The sequence below is a fragment of the Odocoileus virginianus genome, chromosome 7 (genome assembly GCF_023699985.2).
Source record: "Odocoileus virginianus isolate 20LAN1187 ecotype Illinois chromosome 7, Ovbor_1.2, whole genome shotgun sequence".
NCBI lineage: Eukaryota > Metazoa > Chordata > Mammalia > Artiodactyla > Cervidae > Odocoileus > Odocoileus virginianus.
The window spans coordinates 80,159,312-80,184,751 of NC_069680.1; the positions used below are offsets into that span (position 1 = coordinate 80,159,312).

Genomic DNA, 25,440 nt, shown 5'->3' on the forward strand with positions numbered 1-25,440 from the left:
ATTCTGTAGTCTACTAAACATGCAACTGCATTCTGTCTAAAAAACAATCTACATACCTTAATTCAAAAATACTTTATTGCTAGGGAATTCCCTGGTCCAGTGGTTAAGACTCTGCACTTCCAGTGCAGGAGGTATGGGTTTGATTGGGGAACAAGATCCCACATGCCTCATGGTGTGCCAGAATGTTAAAAAAAATTTTTGTAAATACTTTATTGCTAAAAATACTAAACATTATCGGAGCCTTCAGCAAGTCATATTCTTTTTGCACCAGTAGCATCAAAGATCACTGCTCCCAGATCATCATAATACATATAATAAAAATGAAAAAGTTTGAAATGTTGCAAGAATTACAAAACATAACACAGAACCATGAAGTGAGTAAACGCAGTAGGGAAAATGGTGGCAACAGACTTCCTGGACACAGGGTTGCCCCAATTTGTAAAAAATGCAATCTCTGCAAAGGCAAAGAACAATAAAAGGAGGTGCGCCTGTATTTCAGAACTGGCTTTTGGAAATGGGTTTCAGTCGATACGTTCTTCAAGCACCTACACAGTGCTGGAAACAAATCCCTGATGCTGCGGGCTCCGATTCAGTAAAGTGACCAAGACACACACATAAACATCCAGACCACAAGGAAAAACATGTGAAAAAGGTACATTCGGAGTGAGTGCCAAGGGAGCAGAAAGGTGTGCAGGTGCTCAAGTGAGACCTCCAAGAACAGGGCAGTTTCGCTAAGGATGAAAGAACTAAATCTGGAAGAAAGGCATTTTGAAATGAACGCTACAGTGCTTCACTAGGATGAGAGCAAATCTGCGGGTTTGTGTACCTTTAGTTCTTTCTTCTCTTCAAGGAGGTCTCTATCGAATGACAAGGAAGACCTGCTACTTGTGGAGGTGAAGTGAAGGTCAAAGACTGCAGCGGCTCTTTCCATGACTTGAAGGCGGGGACACTCAGGTGTAATTTCATACCTCGGCTACGGTTTCAGAGATGAAAGAGGGAGGGGGTTTCCCTTTGTGTATAAAGCATTAGATGATTATCGTTGAGAAATATCATCACGAAGTATTTTACAGGAGATTATGGCTTGCATGTGCAAATGCCAGCAGACAACGAAGGTATGGATATTGCTGCGAGGCAGGGAGGTTCTGCCTGTATTTCTTTCACTCACAAATCCTGGGTTGGAGGATACAAGGGATGCTAGAGCACAGACCCGTTGAAGGTTCCAGATGAGGAAGTGCATTTGAGAACTCATTTCAGTCTCCGATTTTCCTCTCCTGCATAATTAAGATGCTAGCTGAAGAAAGACTGCTTGGCTTCATATGGAGGGCCAAAATATGAAAAGGTTCCTGAGCCAAAATACCATCTAAAATGCGTATATGATTTAACCCACCACTTTTCTTTGAAGAAAATACCAAAAAACACGAATAACAAGTATTCAAAACTATACTATTTTTCAAACCAGCAACAAGTGATAGGAAAAATTTTTCCCCCCTAATCTCTCATCCCACTTCCTTCCCCAGATATCATTAGTTACCATCTGGAGTGCCTCCTTCCTCATTCCTTATTGACAGCCACACTCAAAACTACCTAGAGATGTTTAGCCCAAAACCATAATAGTCTACAATTTCGTTTATTTAACATTATATTGTGAATATCTTTTAAGGTCAGTAGTCTCTCCTCTTTTCAATGGCTTAATATTATTACACTGTGTCAAAGTATCAACATTCATCAACCACCTCCTACCCATGTGCATGTAAGCTACCAGCAACACTTCTCTGCTTCAAACACACTCTGCAAAGATGTCTCCAGTATCAAGTCCTTACAGGGGGATCGCTGGATCAATAATAACAGATGCTGTCAAATAATTTCCTGAAAGTTCTATCAGTTTACACTCTCAACTGTGTATGAGGGCAGCTTCCACACCAACCGAGAGTTTAAGTGAAATTTAGCACACTTGTGAAATTTAAAGTCATTATAGTTCACAGAGCACTGAATGATAATGAGAATAGAAGCCACTAAGTCAATTAGAACAGATAAAGTAAAGAACTAGGGACTTCCCTGGTGGTTGAGCGGTTAAGATGCCATGCTCCCAATGCAGGGGGCACAAGTTTGATCCCTGGTCAGGGAACTAAGATCCCACATGCTGCATGGCATGGCCAAAAGATAAAAATAAATAAAAAATAAATTAAGAAAAGTAAAGAGTTGTACAATTTTAATGGTTAATAAACTCTTTATGCTGCTCTCAGGATAATAACGATGAAGTGCGAGGAAGCAGGCATGTTTGCCCTTCAGTGTGTACCTGTCTTATCACAAATATTTTCTTTTGACTTGGTACCGAAGTATAAATAAATCAAAGACACAGAAATTAATAGATTCTATCAAATTAGAGTATTATGATTTTTCTTTTAAAATTTCATATCTGGAATATTCACTAGAGACAAAAGGACTCAAGGTTCTGAGATGATGACTGTGGTTGGGTGGCATGAATTTGTGGTGGGAGGAATAGTTCACATATCATCATTTTCCAGGAATCAAAGTCAGAGAGAGGAGGTGGTCCTGGTTCAGCCAACCTAGGACTGGGTCAGACAGGTTCCACCCCAAATTAGCAAGAGCATCACCAAAACGCCTGACGAGTTGAGACTGTTGCCAGCTAAGCTGATGGCTTAAGGAGCAAGGGGGAGGAAGAAAGAAAAGAGACCAGGCTGGGTCAGGGATGTGGGAGAGATTATCCTCGGGGATAACGCACCACAGACGCGATGGTTTCCATGGATGGAAGAGCGCAGTGAGGAGGCAAGCAGGTCACCATCCAGGATAAATAAATTACTGGTTCAAGAAAGTGCAATCTGTTTGGACTGGGAGGGGGTGAAGCTAAAGGGAGTCCCTCTCATGAGACTTAAAAACACCAAGTGTAGGGGTCCTCCTGGGCAGTCCAGTGGTTGCAACTCCGTGCTTCTACTGCCAGGGCCCAGGTTCAGTGCCTGGTCGGGGAAACAAGACCCTGAAAGCTGAGCAGCACAGCCAAAAATAAAACAAAGGGACTAAAAAAAAAAAAAAAAATCCAGATCAATAACGCAAAATTCACAGTGTTTGCCATCCAATAAAAATTTAGTAAACAAACAGGAGACTTCTCTGGTTAAGTCTGGTTAAGTCAGTGGTTAACTTCCCTTTCAATGCAGGGGGCTGCAGGTTTGATAGCTGGTCTGGGAGTAAGATCTCATATGCCTCCAGGCCAAAAAATCAACACATAAAACAAACAACATTGTAATAAATTCAATAAAGACTTTAAAAACGGTCTACATCAAAAAAATCTTTAAAAGAACTTAAAAATCATACAAAGAAGTAGGAAAATCTGATTAATAACCAGGAGACAATATCGGACAATTTAAAAAAAAAAAAACCTGAAAAATGCCAAATGTAGGTTCTGGGCAAAGTTCTCTAGTTTTATCTGGTTCCATATCTCTAAACTTCACATCAGGGTGAAGTAAGGAACTCCTGAATATTTTCTAAATGCAGAATGATCTGATTTTTCCCTTAGAGAACAAACAAAAGGACTCGCCAATCGATCAAACAGATCTTGTTGGAGCTTGAAAGGATTGCTGCGTATCAAGGAGGGCAGGTAGGGGCCTGCTGGGCTGACTCACAGCAGACACCATCCACGGCAAGAACTGGTGGGCCCATTCCCTGTTATTAAAACATGTAATTGCTTCAGGTTTGCAGATGGTCTGATGGGCTGCTGCCTCTGCCAAGGCAATGAGGCTGCTGGATGGGATTTTGCCAGCCACCTCTCAGCCTAATTTAAAGGAAAGAGCAACCCCTCCATTTACCAATTTTGTTCCCGAAGTTTTTACGCTAGTGGTCTGCCAGACTGACAGCATTGAGAACTGTGGAAAAGCCTAGAATCTCCCCTGGTTTTTGCCAGGAAAGAGGCCCAGCAACAACTGATAACACCAACTGCTACTGATGAGAAATGCTAGGCATAGGGGCGGGGTTGGGAGTGGGAGGAGGGACACTGAATGAGGGAGCCTCCAGGTCCCAATTCTGCCCCTCAGCCACTGGCTCAAGTCCCCTCTGTGAAACAACGTGATTTCTATGCCCCGCTTTAGCTCTAACGATGCCAAGTTGTCAATTTGGGCATCTAAGTCCAAACCCACTATCTAAATGGTCAGGATTAGCAAGGCCAAGCCTTCTCTCTGATTTAGTATTAGGTGGCAAAAGCTCAGGATATAAGGTACAACATAGACAGGACTCCAGCCTCCGTCACGATGGAGGGTGTGTGGAAGGCCTGGGAGGAAGGGGGGAGTCCAGAGGGTCTTACGAAGGGTGGAGGCTATCGGGGGGAAGGGGTCCTGCCTAAGATAACAAAGCATGTGTCCTTAGAAATAGAAGACTTCTGTTTGGTTCGTAAATTAATAAGAAACAAAATCAATCATCATCTCTAGGGGTTGCTACTCTAGCATCAATCATTAACTGAGGGGTTTTAGGCTTCAATGTCTTGGCCATCATATTATGCTTTGTGTAACACTATCAGTGGGCTAGAATGCTAGGAGTTTCTGTGCTTTAAAACTGGGTGGATGTTCCCCGTGACCCCACCCCCTCCACTGACTCTGAGTAACATAATGAGGAACATTAACTTTGAAAAGCTTGTTTAATTTTGAAGAAATCAGTTAGCTGTTGTTAGGCTTTCCATAGAGAAGACAGCATGTTTTTTAAAATTTGGTGATATTTATGACTAGAAACAGACTTTGAGTCCTTATAGCTTGCTTAGTGGAAGAACTGGCAGTGTGGTCTATTGGGTCTAACCTAATAGAGATGTAAATGGAGTCTAAGGAAATACATAGCCTTAAAGGTGGGGACTGACGCAGGGACATTCCCCATAGCAGTACTGAGAAGAGTAACACAACCTCAAAGTACCATAATCAGGAAACTCAAGTAGCTTGATGGCATAGCACATGACAGGATAGAGGATGGGATGCACACTCCCATAGAGAAGTGCCAGGTCAATCCCGAAGGGCTAGCCTTCGGCTGATAGAAGGAGGAGAGATTTCTTTGAAGGAATCAGAAGAGCTGAGAGCTGGGGCTGCTTTCCTTCCCCTGTCTATACAGCTCTCTGTCCCACCCCCAAGCCAAGTAAAGGGGGCCTCAAGATCACCACGTGTCAGGGGTGCTTGCCAAAAGGAGGAAATGGCCTCTCACTCTTAGCCTGATGCGTGTTGATCTGCAGACGCTCACAGTCCCAACCGCTCTGCCACTGGGAGACCTACCCTGCGTGTATAAGGAGATAGAAGAGCCAGTTTGGAGCTGCCCCTGATGGTGGGATGGGGTGGGAAGTTTGCCACGGCCGAGTGGACCAGAGCCATCGCCATTGGTAAGTGACCTTGCCCAAGGTAAGAGGTGCAGAACATACTCCTGAGAGAGAAGGACCTGGGGTTGGCTGTTGGAGGCAAATGTGAACATTCAGCTGGGAGTGGTTTGCCCATATCAGGTAACTGCAGTATTGACTTCCCACTGGGGAAGGGGAGGAGAACCAAGGCCACTTGCCCCTCTTTGGAGCCTCAACGTTTCAACTCAGACTCGAGTTGGAAGTGAAGAGAAAAGGTTTGAATTGGATGAGAGATTTAACTACTGTATGGAGTTCACTTCATTTAAATATACTAACCAGACATTTAAATATACTAACCAGACTACTGGATGCTAGGAGACATACTATTATACTCATTTTTCAGAGGTGGAAAGTAACAGAGAGCTGAACTGTTCAAAGTGATATAGCTAAGTGGCAAAGTTAGGGACCTGGTAGGTCTGTCTAGCTCCAAAGACCATGGTAAGGCTGGTTACAGTTCCAAATATGGATTCTAGAGTCAGACTACCTATGGCTCTACTATGCAATAGCTGTGTGGTCTTAAACAAATGATTTAACCTCTCTGTGCCTCAGTAAAATGGGCAGAATAACAGTATATCCCACATAGGGTCATTTTGAAAATGAAAGTTCACACTGCTGTATTTAACATGGATAACCAGACCCTGATGCTGCGAAGATCGAGGGCAGGAGGAGAAGGGGACGACAGAGGTTGACATGATTGGATGGCATCACTGACACAATGGACATGGGTTTGGGTGGACTCCGGGAGTTGGTGATGGACAGGGAGACCTGGTGTATTGTGGTTCATGGGGTCGCAAAGAGTCGGACACGACTGAGAGACTGAACTGAACCAACAAGGTCCTATGTATAGTGCAGAGAACTCTGCTCAACGTTATGCGGCAGCCTGGACGGGAGGAGCGTTTGGGGGAGAATGGATACATGTATAAGTATGGCTCAGTCGCTTAGTTGTGCACCTGAAACCATCAATGTTGTTAATCGGCTATACTCCAAGATAAAAAGTTAAAAAAAAAGACATTCCCCTCTCCAGCTGTTAGAATTTTTTTTAATTATTAATATAAAAAAAGAAAATTAAAAGAGTTCATGCAGGTGAGTGCTTGGAACAACACTTGACCTTAAAAATGTTAATGGTGATGCTTCTTTAAGGCAAAGAATGCTGAAGATGGCATCATCCACCAGAAACTAAGGGAGAGAGCTGGGACAGATTCTGCCTTTTGGCCTACAAGGAGCCAATCCTGATGACACACGGAGCTTGGACTTCTGCCTCCAGGCTGACAGATCACGAATTTCTGTTTAAGCCACTCAGTCTGTAGGATTTTGTTACAACAGCCCTAGGAAACTAATACACATGTGATACATTCATTGCTTCTGAAACGGAAAAAAACAACTTTTTGGACCTCTGTTTTCCTATCAGTGAAGTGAGAAATGGATCCCAGATACAGCTTCTTCCATCTCTGTTGGGAATATCTGCATAATCTCTCCACCAGAAACACATATATTTAGGTGAAGAATACATCTAAAATACCTAAACTCTTTTTCATAAATATAGCACATCAGCATTTCCAATGTGTATTTCTTGGATTATTGGGCCTAAGAGTTAGAGAATAGGCTTCAGCAGTCAAAGAACCCTCCTCTTCACGCTGTCCACATGCAGTAAGCTGTCCCCTTCCACTGCGCTGACCAACCACTGTGAGGGGACCGACTCAAGGATCGGCACCACCCCCACCCACTCAGGCTGCCCCGCTTCTACCTTAGCCAACCAGTCACACCTGCTGGCAGGAAGGGGCAGTCTGCATCTGTGCCAAATGAAGAGGTGATGCTGAAGACATGCCTGGGTTGTTTTACCCTGTGGACACACGGTCCACCCCAGCCCTTCTCACCCCAGTTACACAAAGTCCTGGAACACTGAGAATTATCAGAGGTTGGAGTCCACTCCAGACCACTTCAGCAAGACTCTGCGAGATAAGAGCCAGCCATCGATATTCTGCAAAAGTTCTCCAAGTGGTTCTGATGTGCAGTCAGGGTCCAGAACCGTTCCTTTGTCTACGCAGATCACAGGCAGGCACTAATAACTTTTGGGCTTCCCAGGTGGTGCTAGTGGTAAAAAACCCACCTGCCAATGCAGGAGACGCAGGAGATGCAGGTTTGACCCCTGGGTCAGGAAGATCGCCTGGAGGAGGCCATGGCAACCCTCTCCAGTATACTTGCCTGGAGAATCCCACACACAGAGGAGCCTGGTAGGCTATAGTCCACTGGGTCAAAAAGTGCCAGACATGACTGAAGCGACAGCATGCATGCTATAGATAGCTTTTAGTGAGAAAAGTAAATTTAAATCTGATTTTTATGGGAGCTTTCTTCTACGTTTTTTGTTTGTTTTAATTTTTTGGCCTTGCAGCATGTGGGATCTTAGTTTCCCAACAAGCAATCAAACCCATGCCCCCTGCATTGGAACCCCCTCAGTGTGAACCACTGGGCCGCCAGGGAAGTCCCTCTTCTAAGTTTTAAAATCTGTCCTCAAGGATTCTCACTGCTGCCTATGGTGCTGGATCAAATAGCAGCCAATGGATGGTACAAGACCCTGCCCCTTTCCAGAGCCAATGTTTGCAGTACTTTCTATGTGCAAAGTGATGTGCCATGTTCATGTAAAGTCGCTCAGTCATGTCCAACTCTTTCTGACCCCATGAACTGTAGCCTACCAGGTTCCTCTGTCCCTGGGATTTTCCAGGCAAGAGCACTGGAGTGGTTGCCATTTCCTTCTCCAGGGGATCTTCCTGACCCAGGGATTGAACCTGGGCCTCCCGCATTGGAGGCAGACGCTTTACCATCTCAGCCACCAGGGAAGCTCCATGCCATGTTCATAGGTTACCCACAAATGGCCAAGAAGGGTAGGGTGGTGAAAGAATACACCACATGAAGGATAAGAGGGTCATTTGAGACTACTCTCATGATAACTTCAACCACAGATTTGTGTTAACATAAATTAAAATTATTCAGACATCAACCTAGCTGTGCAGTAGGTGAACTTGACCCATGGCCAGACACTTTCTCCCTTCCATTCAATGATTTCATTTGGAGGGAGGCAGTTGGCACATCAGAATCACCTATGAGGCTTACAGAAATTACTTCTGGGTTTGGGAAGGTTCCTTGTGCTATTTTGGAAGCTCAGAGCTCCTCCAACATGGCCCAGTTCCCTTCCTTCCCTCACCTGCCTCTCTATTTCATGATGGCTGGCAGGATGGTCTTGCTAATGCCCCCTAAATAACAGGACTAACTTTATACAGAAGAGAGTCCTGGGAACCCCCAACAGCCTAGACGCCCGTGCACATGGCTAGCCCGCGCAGCCCCTATGTGGTTTCTAGATGGAGGAACCCTGCTGCAGAGTCCTCTGTGGACCACATGGATACAGCGTGGCCTCTGGGGCTGTGGAGGAGGGCAGGCCATGAACCTGGACGAGCACGTGCTCTCCGTCCCTGGGACTTCACATCTACAGCCATTCATGCTGCTTCCTGTAACACTTCTCAAAAATCCACCATGTGCTCTGGCACCCTGAACACAACATAGCTTGTTTCTGATTCCCTGGCAACTCCCACCCAATCTGGACACTCCCTTCCAGTGATTTTTTTCCCTGTGTGATTTTTCTCTGCCACACCATTACCAGTAGAAAGATTCTGTATTGTACAGATTCAGTCACAGTAAATCTTATTTATTTGTTACATACCCATAAAGCATTTATGATGTGCTTGATGGCATCTTTTAAATACTTTTTTTAAAGTCTTTATTGAATTTGTTACAACACTGTTTCTGTTTTATGTTTTGGCTTTTTGGCTGCAAAGCCAAAAGGGGGATCTTTGCTCCCCTACCAAGGATATAGAACCCATACCCCCTGCATTGGAAGGCGAAGTCTTCCCTGTCTTCCAGACAAGGAAGTCCCTTGCGGATATCTTAAGAGCTTAAAAAATATGAGTTCACTATTTTTCCGAGTTCCCAGAGAAGCCGTTTTCTTATTTTTCAACAGTGGCCCCACTAGGCACTGCTCACCTGCTGGGACTCTCGGAAGCAGATCTGTAACCCTTTCCTCCTCTGCAGTCTCAAGTCCTATCAGACACTGAACCCTTGACATCTCCAAAATGTATCACTTTGTTCTTTCTTCCCCCAAGCATTCTTAGAGGTTGAATGGTATCCCTTAAAAGATATACACTGGAGTCCAAACTCCAGCACCTCAGAGTGTGACTGTATTTGGAGACAGCTCAGTGGTAGAATTCTCGTCTGCCATGCGGGAGACCGGGGTTCGATTCCCGGCCCATGCAGTCCCAGCGTCCCATTTAGGCCTTCCCTGGTGGCTCAGAGGTTAAAGCATCTGCCTGCAATGCGGGAGACCTGGGTTCAATCCCTGAGTCGGGAAGATCCCCTGGAGAAGGAAATGGCAACCCACTCCAGTATTCTTGGGATTCTGGAGGATCCCATGGACAGAGGAGCCTGGTGGGCTACAGTCCACGGGTTCGCAAAGAGTCGGACACGACTGAGCGAGTTCACTTTATAAAGGTAATCAAGTCAAATGAGGTCATGAAAGTGAGTGCTAAATCAGTATGACTGGTGTCTTTACCAAACGGGGACATGTGAAAAGAGAGAGCCATGCAAGGGGGGAAGACGTCGTGAAAAGACAGAGGGAACAGACAACTGGCTACAAACCCAGGAGACAGACCCGGCACAGATCTTTCCCTCATGGCTCTCAGAAGGAGCCAACGCCGCCCACACCTTGATTTCAGACTCACAGGTTCCGCACAGTGGAACAATACATTTCTGCTGTTACTGCCACCCTCTCTGTGGTGCTTCATGACAGCAGCCCCAGCAAGCGAACACGAACGTCTCAGAATTACACTCCCCACTCTCCATTCTTCCTTCCACAACCACACCCAGGCCCTTGGGCAAATGATCTTCCTGGGTGACTGCAATAGCCCCCTGGTGTCTCCTGGCCTCAATCTTTCTTCCTACCTATCCCTTGGACAAGCCACTTATGAGAGTAACGTTTCTAAGACTCTATTTTCATCCCATCATTTCACAGGAAGACTCTTCCGGGACCTTCCAAGTGCCTGGGAGATCCGGGCCCTCCAGACTTCCTCTAGAGCAGCACCTCCTACGGTAGCAGTTAGAGACAGGTATGCTAACGTGGGAGAAACAAGCCTGTTTCTCTTCAACAAGAAGCCTGCTTACCTACTGAACGAGTCCAATCACTGTCTTCTCTCTTTTCTTTTCCCTCTATATTTCTGTGCTGAGAGTCTCTGAAAATCTAAGGGAGAGGCTCTTAGCTTAAACATTCTGATTCAGCTTTCCATGTGGGAGATTTAAAAATGCTCAATTTCACTGAAAGCTCTAAGTGTGCATCACTGTATGCCCCTAGCATTTAACAGTAGTGATGGTAGTGGTGATACATTCTTGGACTCAAATACTGGATGGGTGGGTGGGTGGATGGATGGCTGGGTGGATGGACGGTGGAAGTGTCATCATTTATCCTCTTGTAATCTATTTCCCACTTATCAAACACTGCCACACCACTACCAACTTCAAGAAGGCCTATGGCCTCAGTGCTGTATGGCTGGAACAAACTCTTTAGTCCCCTGATGTCTTTGCTGGATTTCCTTTCTTCCTGCTCCATCCACATGTCATCATTCAAGGCACAACTCAAATTTGACACTGATTAACTCAACTACTGCCTTTACATCTAAAAAAGAAGTTTCTATCTTTCTCCCATTTTACCCTTCTTTTGGTCCTGCCTCTGAAAAAAGAGTCAAAGTTCTTACTTTTAAAATACAACTCCTAGTCAAATAAATAACCTAACTCTACACCTAAAGCAACTAGAGAAGGAAGAAATGAAGAAGCCCAGGGTTAGTAGAAGGAAAGAAATCTTAAAAATTAGGGCAGAAATAAATGCAAAAGAAACTAAAGAGACCATGGCAAAAATCAACAAAGCTAAAAGCTGGTTTTTTGAAAAAATAAACAAAATTGACAAACCATTAGCAAGACTCATTAAGAAACAAAGGGAGAAGAACCAAATTAACAAAATTAGAAACGAAAATGGAGAGATCACAACAGACAACACTGAAATACAAAGGATCATAAGAGACTACTACCAGCAGCTCTATGCCACTAAAATGGACAACTTGGAAGAAATGGACAAGTTCTTAGAGAAGGATAACTTTCCAAAACTGAACCAGGAAGAAATAGAAGATCTTAACAAACCCATCACAAGCAAGGAAATCGAAACTGTAATCAGAAATCTTCCAGCAAACAAAAGCCCAGGACCAGATGGCTTCACAGCTGAATTCTATCAAAAATTTAGAGAAGAGCTAACACCTATCTTACACAATCTCTTCCAGAAAATTGCAGAAGAAGGTAAACTTCCAAACTCATTCTATGAGGCCACCATCACCCTAATTCCAAAACCAGACAAAGATGCCACAAAAAAAGAAAACTACAGGCCAATATCACTGATGAACATAGATGCAAAAATCCTTAACAAAATTCTAGCAAACAGAATTCAACAACATATTAAAAAAATCATACACCATGACCAAGTGGGCTTTATCCCAGGAATGCAAGGATTCTTTAATATCCGCAAATCAATCAATGTAATACACCACATTAACAAATTGAAAGATAAAAACCATATGATTATCTCAATAGATGCAGAAAAAGCCTTTGACAAAATTCAACATCCATTTATGATTAAAACTCTCCAGAAAGCAGGAATAGGAGGAACATACCTCAACATAATAAAAGCTATATATGACAAACCCACAGCAAGCATCACCCTCAATGGTGAAAAATTGAAAGCATTTCCCCTGAAATCAGGAACAAGACAAGGGTGCCCACTCTCACCACTACTATTCAACATAGTTTTGCAAGTTTTGGCCACAGCAATCAGGGCAGAAAAAGAAGTAAAAGGAATCCAGATAGGAAAAGAAGACGTGAAACTCTCTCTGTTTGCAGATGACATGATCCTCTACATAGAAAACCCTAAAGACTCTACCAGAAAATTACTAGAGCTAATCAACGAATACAGTCAAGTTGCAGGATATAAAATTAACACACAGAAATCTCTTGCATTCCTATACACTAACAATGAGAAAACAGAAAGAGAAATTAAGGAAACAATACCATTCACCATTGCAACAAAAAGAATAAAATACTTAGGAGTATATCTACCTAAAGAAACAAAGGACCTATTAACAGAAAACTATAAAACACTGATGAAAGAAATCAAAGAGGACACAAACAGATGGAGAAATATACCATGTTCATGGATTGGAAGAATCAATATTGTCAAAATGGCTACACTACCCAAAGCAATCTATAGATTCAATGCAATCCCTATCAAACTACCAACGGTATTTTTCACAGAACTAGAACAAATAATTTCACAATTTGTATGGAAATACAAAAAACCTTGAATAGCCAAAGTAACCTTGAGAAAGAAGAATGGAACTGGAGGAATCAACCTGCCTGACTTCAGACTATACTACAAAGCCACAGTCATCAAGACAGTATGGTACTGGCACAAAGACAGAAATATAGATCAATGGAACAGAATAGAAAGCCCAGAGATAAATCCACGAACCTATGGTCACCTTATCTTCGACAAAGGAGGCAAGGATATACAATGGAGAAAAGACAACCTCTTTAACAAGTGGTGCTGGGAAAACTGGTCAACCACCTGTAAAATAATGAAACTAGAACACTTTCTAACACCATACACAAAAATAAACTCAAAATGGATTAAAGATCTAAATGTAAGACCAGAAACTATAAAACTCCTAGAGGAGAACATAGGCAAAACACTCTCCGACATAAATCACAGCAGGATCCTCTATGACCCACATCCCAGAATATTAGAAACAAAAGCAAAAGTAAACAAATGGGACCTAATGAAACTTAAAAGCTTTTGCACAACAAAGGAAACTATAAGCAAGGTGAAAAGACAGCCTTCAGATTGGGAGAAAATAATAGCAAACGAAGCAACAGACAAAGGATTAATCTCAAAAATATACAAGCAACTCCTCCAACTCAACTCCAGAAAAATAAATGACCCAATCAAAAAATGGGCCAAAGAACTAAACAGACATTTCTCCGAGGAAGACATACAGATGGCAAAAAAACACATGAAAAGATGCTCAACATCACTCATTATCAGAGAAATGCAAATCAAAACCACAATGAGGTACCATTATACGCCAGTCAGGACGGCTGCTATCCAAAAGTCTACAAGCAATAAATGCTGGAGAGGGTGTGGAGAAAAGGGAACCCTCTTACACTGTTGGTGGGAATGCAAATTAGTACTATGGAAAACAGTGTGGAGATTTCTTAAAAAGCTGGAAATAGAACTGCCATATGACCCAGCAATCCCACTTCTGGGCATACACACCGAGGAAACCAGATCTGAAAGAGACACGTGCACCCCAGTGTTCATTGCAGCACTGTTTATAATAGCCAGGACATGGAAGCAACCTAGATGCCCATCAGCAGATGAATGGATGAGGAAGCTGTGGTACATATACACCATGGAATATTACTCAGCCATTAAAAAGAATTCATTTGAATCAGTTCTAATGAGATGGATGAAACTGGAGCCCATTATACAGAGCGAAGTAAGCCAGAAAGATAAAGACCATTACAGTATACTAACACATATATATGGAATTTAGAAAGATGGTAACGATAACCCTATATGCAAAACAGAAAAAGAGACTCAGATGTATAGAACAGACTTGTGGACTCTGGGAGAAGGCGAGGGTGGGATGTTTCAAGAGAACAGCATTGAAACATGTATATTATCTAGGGTGAAACAGATCACCAGCCCAGGTTGGGTGCATGAGACAAGTGCTCGGGCCTGGTGCACTGGGAAGACCCAGAGGGATCGGGTGGAGAGGGAGGTGGGAGGGGGGACCGGGATGGGGAATACATGTAAATCCATGGCTAATTCATTTCAATGTATGACAAAAACCACTGCAATGATGTAAAGTAATTAGCCTCCAACTAATAAAAATAAATGGAAAAAAAAAAAAAAAAGAGGGAGGTGGGAGGGGGGACCGGGATGGGGAATACATGTAAATCCATGGCTGATTCATGTCAATGTATGACAAAACCCACTACAATACTGTAAAGTAATTAGCCTCCAACTAATAAAAATAAATCAAAAATAAAATAAAATAAAATACAACTCCTCTCTGTGTGTTTTTGGTGTCTTTATTTATCTAACATAGGTGTGCATATATCTCATTTGCCAGATTACAAATTCCTTGAGGGAAATCAATGTGCTGTGTCTTCTCCAATAGAAATTGCTAAGGACTTACTGGTAAATAGTTGCTAAGAAAATTAATCCTCTCTGCCTTCCCAGGGAAAACAAATCCCATTAATTATTCCACTTCTCTCTCTTTTCCCTCTTAATCTTTAATCTCTATCCCCCTGGTGACACCATATCCTTTAAAATCTGTTGTTTCCCATCCTTAGAAAAAGAACCTTTTGCCATGTTTTCCAACATCTTCAAATAAAAGCTTACTACTTTTCCTTGCTACCTTAGTAAATCTGACAAAACTACATAAACTTTATCACCCACTCCTCAAGCCTTTTGTAATTATCTTTTTGTCCCTATAACTGAGTTCCTTCCTGAAAGGTCCTTCCTGAAATACCATCTGAAAGGAAAAATCCAAAGGTGTCTTTGTAGGGCCTGCCCTTGACTACAAGATGATGCTGACAGTACTTTCCTTGGCACTTGAAGCAATGCCCAACCCTGACCTTCTGCTGTCTTTATTCAACGTACATTTATTGAGACTTACTATGTGCTAGGTATCGAGGATACACTTATGAGCCAAAACACATACTAGTCCCTGCTGGTGAGGAGAGACAATGAGACCATCAGCAAACATTTGAGTATAAACCAGGAAAGTGTTGCAAAGTACAGATGCCTCCACCACAGACAGTATTCTTCTCTGGCCACTCCTCTTTCTGCCTCTCAGCTCCTTGTCTTCCTCTGGACTCCAGATGGAAGTGTTCCTCAAGGCTCCACCCTAGGCACCTCTCTTTGCTTTTCAACAAGGACGCTCTCCTTGACAGTCCCGTCCTCCTCTCGGGCTTCAACTGGAACCTCTTGAAGCAGGCATTTTAAACCAATCACTTCCTGCCACACATCTCACATACCCCAAACTCTACAGACTTCAATCTCCCTTTTCTGCAGTCCATAAACAGACAACTCTCAATCCTGAAAAGTGAAAGTCACTCAGTCATTTCCAGCTCTTTGCGACCCCATGCACTCTAGCCGGCCAGGCTCCTCTGTCCATGGGATTCTCCAGGCAAGAATACTGGAGTGGGTAGCCATTCCCTTCTCCAAGGGATCCCGGTTCTAGGATCAAAGGCAGGTCTCCTGCATTGCAGGCAGATTCTTTACCATCTGAGCCATTAGGGAAACCCACTCTCAATCCTAACAACACACAAATCTTATCTTCCCCCTTAATCCTCTACTGATACTGTTAGTAGCATCCCTCTCCTGCTTACAGGCCGAGTCTCATCTCTCTCCAGTTCCCCAGGGTCCCAGATTTGGTCACAGAACCATCCCTGAAAGCCACCAACATCTTCCATCCGCCTCCTTCTGGCATTTAAGGTTCTAGGGTCCTGGATCCAAATGATCTTCCAGCCTCACTGCCTCAATCTGCCAACACTTCAGCTCCAGGCAAAGTTGGTTGCTCTGACTCTCCTCAGAGCATTCCTTCTATGAGGCTGCTCTCACCCTGCCCCCAGGCACACATCCTCAAGTCTATTTCTGTTATCAATAAACATCAGAGGTGACAGTATCATGCAGCCATGCAGCCAAACTGACAGTATCAGTTTGCCATGCAGCAAACTGGATGAAGTGAGATCCAGTTTTCAAACTGGATAAAAACTTGTGAGATCATATTATACAACAAAAGCAAGATGCAAAATTGTCTGTAAACAGGTTTTTAATAAAATAATTATCCAGATAAAAATATATAAGGAATACATCAAAATGACAAAAATAATATTAGAGTGGTGGAATTTTGGATGAGTTTTTTCATTTTTCTTGATTCTAAATTATATTTAGTGTGGTTTTTAAAATATGTGTATGTTTCAGGACTTCCCTGGAGGTCCAGTGGTTAAGATTCTGTGCTTCCCCGGCAAGGGGTGGGGGTTCTATCCCTCATCAGGGAAATAAGATTCCACATGCTGTGAAGCACAGCCAAGAAAGAAAAGTAAATTAAAAAATATATATATTATACATGTGTGTGTATGTATGTTTCAAAATAGTTTTAGATCTACAGAAAATTTGAGAAGATAATATAGAGCATTCCTATATACTCTACAGTGGTTTCCCTTATTAGCAACATCGCATATTAGTATCATACTAATAATAGCATATCAATATGGTATGGTATCAATATAATAATAACAATACCAATAATTTAATGTGGTTTTTAAAACTTAAAAAAATTATAGTTTGGTAAAACCAAATAACCAGCATAAACAGAGGAAAAAGTTATTTTTCCATAACCTCTAACTCCAACTTGGCATCCTCATCATTGCTGATTTTCTTACTATCGCAGTCTCCTTTGGCACGGATTCTTAACTAAAAACTGAAACAGATTTTGCTCTGCTATCATTTGCCATACATGTGTGCATGTAGTTAAAATTTTATTATTTGATTTAAAGACTCTGGGAAATATTTTCTATAAACATAAAGAACCATGAAAAAATTTTTAAACAGATGAACCAGAGCCACATCCAGAATCTAACGCTGCGTACACTGCTGTTCAACAAGTCTAGAAGCTCTGCTTGGGTCTGGTCTCCTCCCTACTCCCCCCACCGCCTCAACCCCCACCCTGAGTATTGCACGTCTAAGAATACCCAGGCTCAGGACACAGACTCGGTAAGTACCAGCTGTAACAAACTGGACAAGTAGGATGACTCTAATTGATGGGGGGTATTGATTTCAAATTACTAAAAGAAAAGGATTCTTGATGAAATTTTATGAGATGTCAGTTTTCTATTTTTGACAAACAGGACATCACAATGTTTTCCCTTGGCAACATTCAAAAAAAGCTGGTTAAAATTAGATCTTACATAGAAATGGATTTTAGTTTATAAATTAGAAAAATCATCTGTCTCCTTAGTGCAGTAGGCAGTGCGTCAGTCTCATAAATTAGAAAAATCGAAGAAACAGCAAATGATAAATATTCTAAAGAATGTATTTTCAACTTGCTTTTAAAGTCTGAGCTACAGAAAATGAAGTGTTGTTGTGTTTTTTTTAAACATTTCTCCCCTGGTGAGTTTTCTTTGTTCTAACTGCCAAGTTAGTTTCAAAGATTCTTTCTGGATACCTAGCGGTTAGAACAAGTCCTACAGATTATGCAAAGAAATAACCAACTGAAGTAGTAGGTACAGTGCTACTTTTTATAGGAATATATGACGGCCTGTTTTAAAACAGAACTTAAATAAAAATCCAAAGTAGGTCCCCCCCTTTTTTAGGGGTGGGGGACCTTCCCAGGTGGCTCAGTGGGTAAAGAATCTGCCTACAATCCAGGAGACACAGGCAGATACGAGCTTGATCCTCAGGTCGGGAAGACCCACTCCAGTATTCTTGCCTGGAAAATCCCATGGAGAGAGGAGCCTGGTGGGCTACAGTCCATAGGGTCGCAGAGTCGGACTCGACTAAAGTGACCGAGCACGCACCCTGCTTTTTTTAGTTGAAAAATCTTTTTCCATCTTTGAAGATAATCTATGCTTGATCAAACCAGAACTATAATACTAAAATTAGAAAATATACTGAACAGTGTCCTAAAGCATATTCTGTATCTAATCTTATATGATTTTGGAAAATCCCTAAAACTAAACAAACAACATAACATTCTTGTATCTTGTCGCAAAAAAATGTGAGGAGCAAAACTTTAAGTAAATTAAGGATTGCAAGAAAGGAAAAACTTATACTAAGTTTTCAGTGAATCTAAAGTTCACTAAAATAGTTGAAATTCAATCACTGTCAAAGTCCAGCGTCAGGTTATAATTCCAAGGAAAATGCTGAGTATCAGGATTAATAAATAAGAAAATGGTATTCCTAGTTGGCGACTAAAGACTGCCAAGTTAAAGTTAGAAGTAGCACCATTGACAATTTTCAAGAGAACTGTTTATGGTTAAAATTGCTTATCTTACCAACTACTGTATAAATCTGCTTTATGACAAAAGTGACTTGATTATCTAAGAATATCACTATTATTGATTTATTACTGACTGATGCTTTAATAGTAAGACTGAAAAAAAAAAAAACAACGTTAATCACTCAGTCATGTTTGACTCTTTGCAACCCCATGGACCATAGCCTGCCAGGCTCCTCTGTCCATAGGATTCTACGGGCCAGGCAAGGTTCAAATCAGTCTTGTTAAAAATTAACTTGGTATTACAGAGAAAGCAGGACCCAGCCAGTCTGTCTTGAGGCAAGACACCCTTTTTGAGACTTTTAATGTCCTAACTATAGCTAGGCGGATGTGAGGAATTGTGTAGTTTTGCTAATGAGCTTTGAATGAGTAAACAGAGATAGCCTGGAAAGTATCAAGAAGTAACTGAAGCACCCGGTGACCCAAAGAAGCTTCTGGAAGGATGTATAGTAAGTCCCCTACATACAAACCTTCAAGTTGAGAACTTTCAAAGATGTGAATGTGCGTTCACATGTGCAATCACACAAATCAGGTCACGTGTCTGGTGTACATTGTCACGTGTGTGCATCCTCTACAAGCAGCTGTGTGTTTGTGTACTTTACTATACACTACTGTATACAGTCAGTAGTACAGTACCTTTATGTCAAGCCCAGGATGTCTGGGAGCGAACGTAAAAGCAGCAGTGATGTAGCTGGTAGTGCTAAGAAGCACCAGCTGCCGTACTATACACTACAGACCTTTTCAAAGTACTATACTGTAAGGTTAAACATGTTTTATTTTTTGTGTTTGCTTTGTTATATATTATCTGTGTGAAAAGTATTATAAAACTATTACAGTACAGTACTATATAGCCGATTATGTTACTTGGGTACCTAGGCTAACTTTGCTGGATTTATGAACAAATCAGACTTACAAACTGCTCTCAGAACAGATCTCATTCCTATGGAGGGGACTTTCTGTCCCTTGCAAGGTGAACAGTAGAAGGTGCCAAGTGATTTTCAACCTTTTGGTACATTTTGTCAGATCTGAAGTTTAAAATAACAAGCACTCTTTTAAAAGCAGAAAATGACAGCTGTATTTTGTAAAAGGACAATTAAAATAATATGTTAAAACTTGGTATCTGAATGAAGTAAAAGTTTTATAAAACATTACAAAAATGTCTTGAACTACCCAGTTTTGTTGAGGCTTTAAGAAAAAATTCCCATCCAGTGCATACCAACAATGGGCAAAAGAAAGCAACTTTCCTTTCTAACTCAATAACACTGATGGCCTGTTTTTGGCATATGGATAAGTATTTATTTCAAAGACTAGATTAAAGCTACCCAGTTACTAAAAGTAACAGAAGCTATACAGATACACCACATTACTGGGATGCTTAAAGATCATTTCCAAACTTATTATCCAAAAATCCTGTTCTTTATTTTTAAAGCTCTAGAAGATAATTACTAAGTAAATTCTAGTTGGATTAGCATGTGCCTAGGGGTAAAAATATAACTGACATTATTCTTACCTGGTGCTGCACATCGGAATTTGCTGGGCAGTTCAAAGTAATTGGATCACACTCCTCTTCTATGTATTAAAAAAAAAAAAAAAGATGCTAAGCTTGATGAAGAAAGCACATGCTCTGCAATATAAGGCCTAAAATGAAGACTTAATATTATGTTCTGTTTACGTCTGGTAAAACCAGGAGGACCTTGAGTGGCCCAGTTACAAGCTCCCCTCCTCACTCTGCTCCTGTGGACAAAACCCCAACTAAATAGGTCTCCTTCTCGAGGGGATCAGGCACAGTCCTTGCTCATCCCAGGGCGGTGGGGGTTCCCTGCCAGACCACTGACTTATTCAGAGTTACATCCTTCCCCAGGAGCCCTGGGGCACACCCCCGCTCACAGGAGAGCCTCGTCACCCGCAGCCCCTGGCGTTCACTCTGTCCCCAAGCGCAGCCGCGGCATGACCCTGCATGGCGTGCACCATCGTCCTCCCCCAGGCCACGGGGCTCCGTGACTCATAAGCTGCTGTCAGACTCAGCTGCCCGGATGTCCTGTGCGTGGCCATCCTCATAAGCCCACGGCAGGACCCCTCCCTGGCAACGCAGGGAGCAGGAGGTGGTTCAAACTTTCCCCTCTGATAATCTTACATCAGATTCCAGGTGTTGGCTGTCTGACTGACAGTTTACTAAGCCCTTCAGAGAGCAGGGAGTGGGATTATACTTATCTTGATAGCTCAGCCTCCTAAAAGTCAAACCAAAATCATTTCAGTTCTAAAGTGGGGATTGCCAGTGAAAGTCAAAGGAACATGATAGACATGTGAAACGTCTAACACCTCTCAGAATTAACTGTGAGGAAGGAAATTCCATTCTTACGTTGTCTTACATATGTGTTAATGTCACAGCTCCCCAGTTTGTGGTGAAGACAAATACATTAAAAGCTGATCTGGGGGACTTCCCTGGTCGTCCAGTGGTTAAGATTCTGCACTTCCACTGCAGGGGGCACAGACTTCTTCCCTGGTCAGGGAACTAAGACCCCCACATGTCATGTGGTATGGCAAAAAAAAAAAAAAAAAGATGAATTTTTCCATTAGATTTTACTCTTTAACCATAGAATTCAGTATCACACTAACTTTGAAAGCTGACAGAAATATAGTATACTATGAAACAAATATTTAGTGGCATGTAAAATTTTAGAGTTATAAAGCCTTACACAAAGAATCACTTAACTCAGGGTTCAAAAGTTAGGACTGAATGACAGATTGATTGATTCATCCATTATTTATTTTTACATTTTGTAACATGCATTGACCTACTATAGACTGAGCTGATGGATTTGTTCATGTAAGGGGCTATATTTATTGCTGCCTACATGATTCTGACTAAAAGGTCATTTTTCTTTAATATTATTATCTGCGAAATTTAAACTAAAAGCACAGTCTTTTACTAAGATTCCATATGGTATCTTTTTCTCTTTTAAATTTATTTGGCTGCACTGGTTCTTAGCTGCAGTATGCAGGATCTTGAGTTGCAGCCTGAGAGATCTAGTTCCCTAATCAGGGATGGAACTCAGCCCCTGGGCATTCGGAGGGCGGAGTCTTAGCCACCAGGCCAGCAGGGAAATCCCTATGCCATATCTTTCTAAGCTGGAGCAATGGAGATCTCACCTAGGCTTGTGTTCCTCACGATACAGTTCCAGTTCTCTTGCATGAGAATCATTTGACTGCCTGTTAACAATGCAGATTTCTGGGCTCCACCTCTAGACTTTCTGGTTTGGAACTTCAGGGAGTCCAGAAATCTGACACCTAACAAGCAGCCCACAGAATTCAGATGCATACTAAAGTGATTTTTCAGTGACAGGCATTTGATTTCGGTCATAATAATTCTCACAATGGCCATGCATGCTGTGCATGCTCAGATGCTTCAGTTGTGTCCAGCTCTATGTGACCCTTTGCACTGTAGCCTGCCAGCTCCATGGGATTCTCCAGGCAAGAATACCAGAGTGGATGGTATGGTATGGCATGGATACCATGCCCTTCCTTCTCCAGGAGATCTTCCCAACCCAGGGATCGAACCCATGTCTCTTATGTCTCCTGCATTGGCAGGTGGGCTCTCTACCACTAGCACCACCTGGGAAGCCCCTCACAATGACCAGCGTCATCACTGTTACCCGAGCATTTTTGAAAAGGTAGGGCTTTTTATTTCCCAACACAATGTTAACTTGAAATTAAAAAGCAACTTTTCTTACATGGCCTCCCACACACTCCTGTGGTCATATCCTTCTCCCTCTCATCCACCCTCCAGTAAAGAAAAGTTTCGCAGAATGGTCACCTTTGTATTTGTGTTATAATTTGGGGGAGCGGATTTAACTTTTGGTTTGCTGTAACAGGAGACTGCCAAGAGTCTGGGTCAAGGTTGGGTGGGGAGGCAGTGAGCTGGTGGAATGAGTGGGACCAGGTAACATCACATCACGCAGACAAGAGAGGTTTTTAGTTTCATTTTAAAACAAACTTAATAGCAAAATACCATCAATCAATCGGCAAAATGAGAAATCATATAAAATACAATACATTGGCTTGCTATTTTGGGGGCAGACATTTTTATTGGGTTGGCCACAAAATTCGTTTGGGTTTTTCTGTTACAGCCTATGGAAAAACCTTAACAAACTTACTGGCCAGCCCAACACTTCCAAATTATCTTAGTGATTTCCTCAGTACTTTTTTATTTTCTCCTAATTTTTCCAAACTGAACTACTACATTTCGTCAACAAATTTTTCCAAATATCACCCATGTTGAAGTTCAAATTACACAAAGTTATTAACAATAAAATCAGTCTATTTCTCTTTCACTTTACATTTGCTATATAATTTTTTTGAACAATGAAAGTCAGAGAAAATGAAGGTGATAAAATTTTGATTAAATCAATATATTTTTGTGCAATTTCCCCTCACTAGGAATAGCAGCTGTGGAGAAGGAAATGGCAACCCACTCCAGTACTCTTGCCTGGAAAATTCCATGGACTGAGGAACCTGGTAGGCTACAGTCCATGGGGTCGCAAAGAGTTGGACACGACTGAGCGACTTCACTTCAGGAACAGCAGCTGAAATATCAGAATTCTTTTTCAAAAGACATTTTTCTCTCAAAATGTGAAGAGCCACATTCCCTCTAGAATCCTCAAGCCAGTATAGGAATTCATGAAATAAAGTGAACCCCCATCTAAATGAGTCCTGAGTTTAGTGCCTGAAGACTCTCACAGAAAACCTGTAACAGACACTCGACATAACGAACTGCCTGAAATCTCTAAAATCAGGGGAGGCAGAAGCTACACATTTGTTCCCAAGAAAACAAGTATTATGACGTGTTTTACCTCAAAAATATGCTGATCATTGAAATTACACTAGATGCCTACAGTTGATTTATGGTAAAAAGCACAAAATTCAGACCCATTTTTGTTTGGACCATGTTGAGGAACAGTGTTATACTGTCCATGGGGAAACTAGGAATATACTAGAATTAGAATGAAGATTTTGTGAAATATGCTTCTTTTCTTAAGAAAATATATTTCGAGGACTTTTTAATCGTATGAAAATGGCTCAAGCTAATTACAAATGACTCCTCTATTAAATATAGTGAAAGAAAGTAAAGTGAAAGTGAAGTCGCTCAGTCGTGTCCTACTCTTTGCGACCCCGTGGACTGTAGCCCACCAGGCTCCTCTGTCCATGGGATTCTCCAGGCAAGAGTACTGGAGTGGGTTACCATTTCCTTCTCCAGGGGATCTTCCCAACCCAGGGATCGAACCTGGGTCTCCCTCATTGGAGGCAGATGCTTTAACCTCTGAGCACCAGGGAAGCCCCATTAAATATAGTAGCCCCCTAGAATTCACTTACGTATCAGAGTCTGAATCTGTACTTAATATAATTCTGTTACATTTACTTTTAATCTATAAATTAGTCTCTTCATTAATTTATGTGGGCTTTGTGTTCCTAAAAACAATGAGAAAATAACCATAATCATTTAATACTGAAATTGGCTCCATTATGGTCTGTTTAACTAAATACTGCAGACGTTAAATTGTTGTATTATCAAATGCAAATGTTGGAGTAAGTTTTCAAACTTCTGGACATGGTTCATTACATTTAACATCATGTATTTCTTGGAGAAAAATTATGTGTTTAAAAATGCTCTTCCACCCCATGAATAAAGACAGAGGAAGGTCTAGAGTATGGTTTTTAACAGTCATGTCACTTGTCAACTGACCACCATTTTAATTGAGGTTTTGTAAAACTTAAATTATTGAAGAAACAGTTATAGTACAGCTACTGTATTATCAGGCTGCTAAGCAACAATCTTTTTCTCTTAAAACAGGAAATCACATTCAAGATGATTAAAAAAAAAAAAGATTTCAGATGGATCAGACTGTGGCAATGCATTCCCAGAGTCACTGTGGCTCGATCTGTGCTTAAAACAGTGGTTCCACTCTCACCTCTGCTACGAGAGCTTTCCACAGTCCTCAACCCTGACTGATCACGGCTCTCTTGCCACACTTCCCTCCTCCCTGTCTGAAGCTCCTGGGTGCCAGGCGCTATTCTTGTGTTTGATTCTCACGAGCACCCTGGGAGGCGGCATCTACCTTGTCCTAAGCTGCTGAGTCCTCTCAGAGCTGGCAAGGTTTGTCAGCTGGTTCTCTCCCACATGTCCCATTGGAAGGGTACACCACATTCTTGAAGCTTCGTAGGCAGGCTCTCAAAGGGAGGTCTGAGACCCACTCACTCAGGTACGCATTAAAACACAGGTTTCAATCCTAATCTCCCACGTGTCTCACCCTCCCCGACCACACTACCACGTGTAAAATAAACAGCTTAGCGGGGAACCTGCAGTATAGCACAGGGAACTCAGCTCAGCGCTTTGCGATGCCCTAGATGGGTGGGATGGGGTGGTTTGAGAGGGAGATTCAAGGGGGAGAGGATATATGTACACACACGGCTGATTTGATTCGTTGTGCGGCAGGAACTAATCCAACATTGTAAAGAATTATTCTCCAATTAAAAAAACAAGAAACAAGTGAAAAACAAAAAACCCTACAGGTCTCTGGGCCTGATCCTAGACCCACCACATGATGATTTTGGAGAAGCAGGGCCCAGAATCTGCATTTTAAACTAGCTCCCCAGATAATTCTTCACTGTACCCTCCCTGAAGTCCAATGAACTACCCAGGACAGTTTCCTATCTACGCTGGGGTCCTGGCCTGCACCTCCGAGTTTCTTGCTGAACTAGACAGTCACAGGGTGGGGAATTCAGGATGCTGAGAAGTCAGTTAGAGAACGGGAAGGGAAAGGAAACATGCAGGAAGCCAGCCTCCCCTAGAACCACCAG

At 42.2% G+C, this 25,440-nt stretch overlaps 1 protein-coding gene and 1 non-coding gene across 2 annotated transcripts in view; both read right to left on the reverse strand.

Moving 5' to 3' along the window:
- The window catches only part of EDARADD (EDAR associated via death domain), a 68,229-nt gene that overhangs the window by 21,077 nt on the left and 21,712 nt on the right, over positions 1 to 25,440 (reverse strand). Inside the window, exon 4 of the mRNA XM_070471041.1 lies at positions 20,096 to 20,154. Within this exon, the coding sequence (XP_070327142.1) occupies positions 20,096 to 20,154 (59 nt within the window). The remainder of the gene's footprint in view (positions 1 to 20,095; positions 20,155 to 25,440) is intronic.
- Positions 8,139 to 8,211, reverse strand: TRNAW-CCA (transfer RNA tryptophan (anticodon CCA)). The gene has a single exon. It is a non-coding gene; the product is annotated as a tRNA-Trp (tRNA).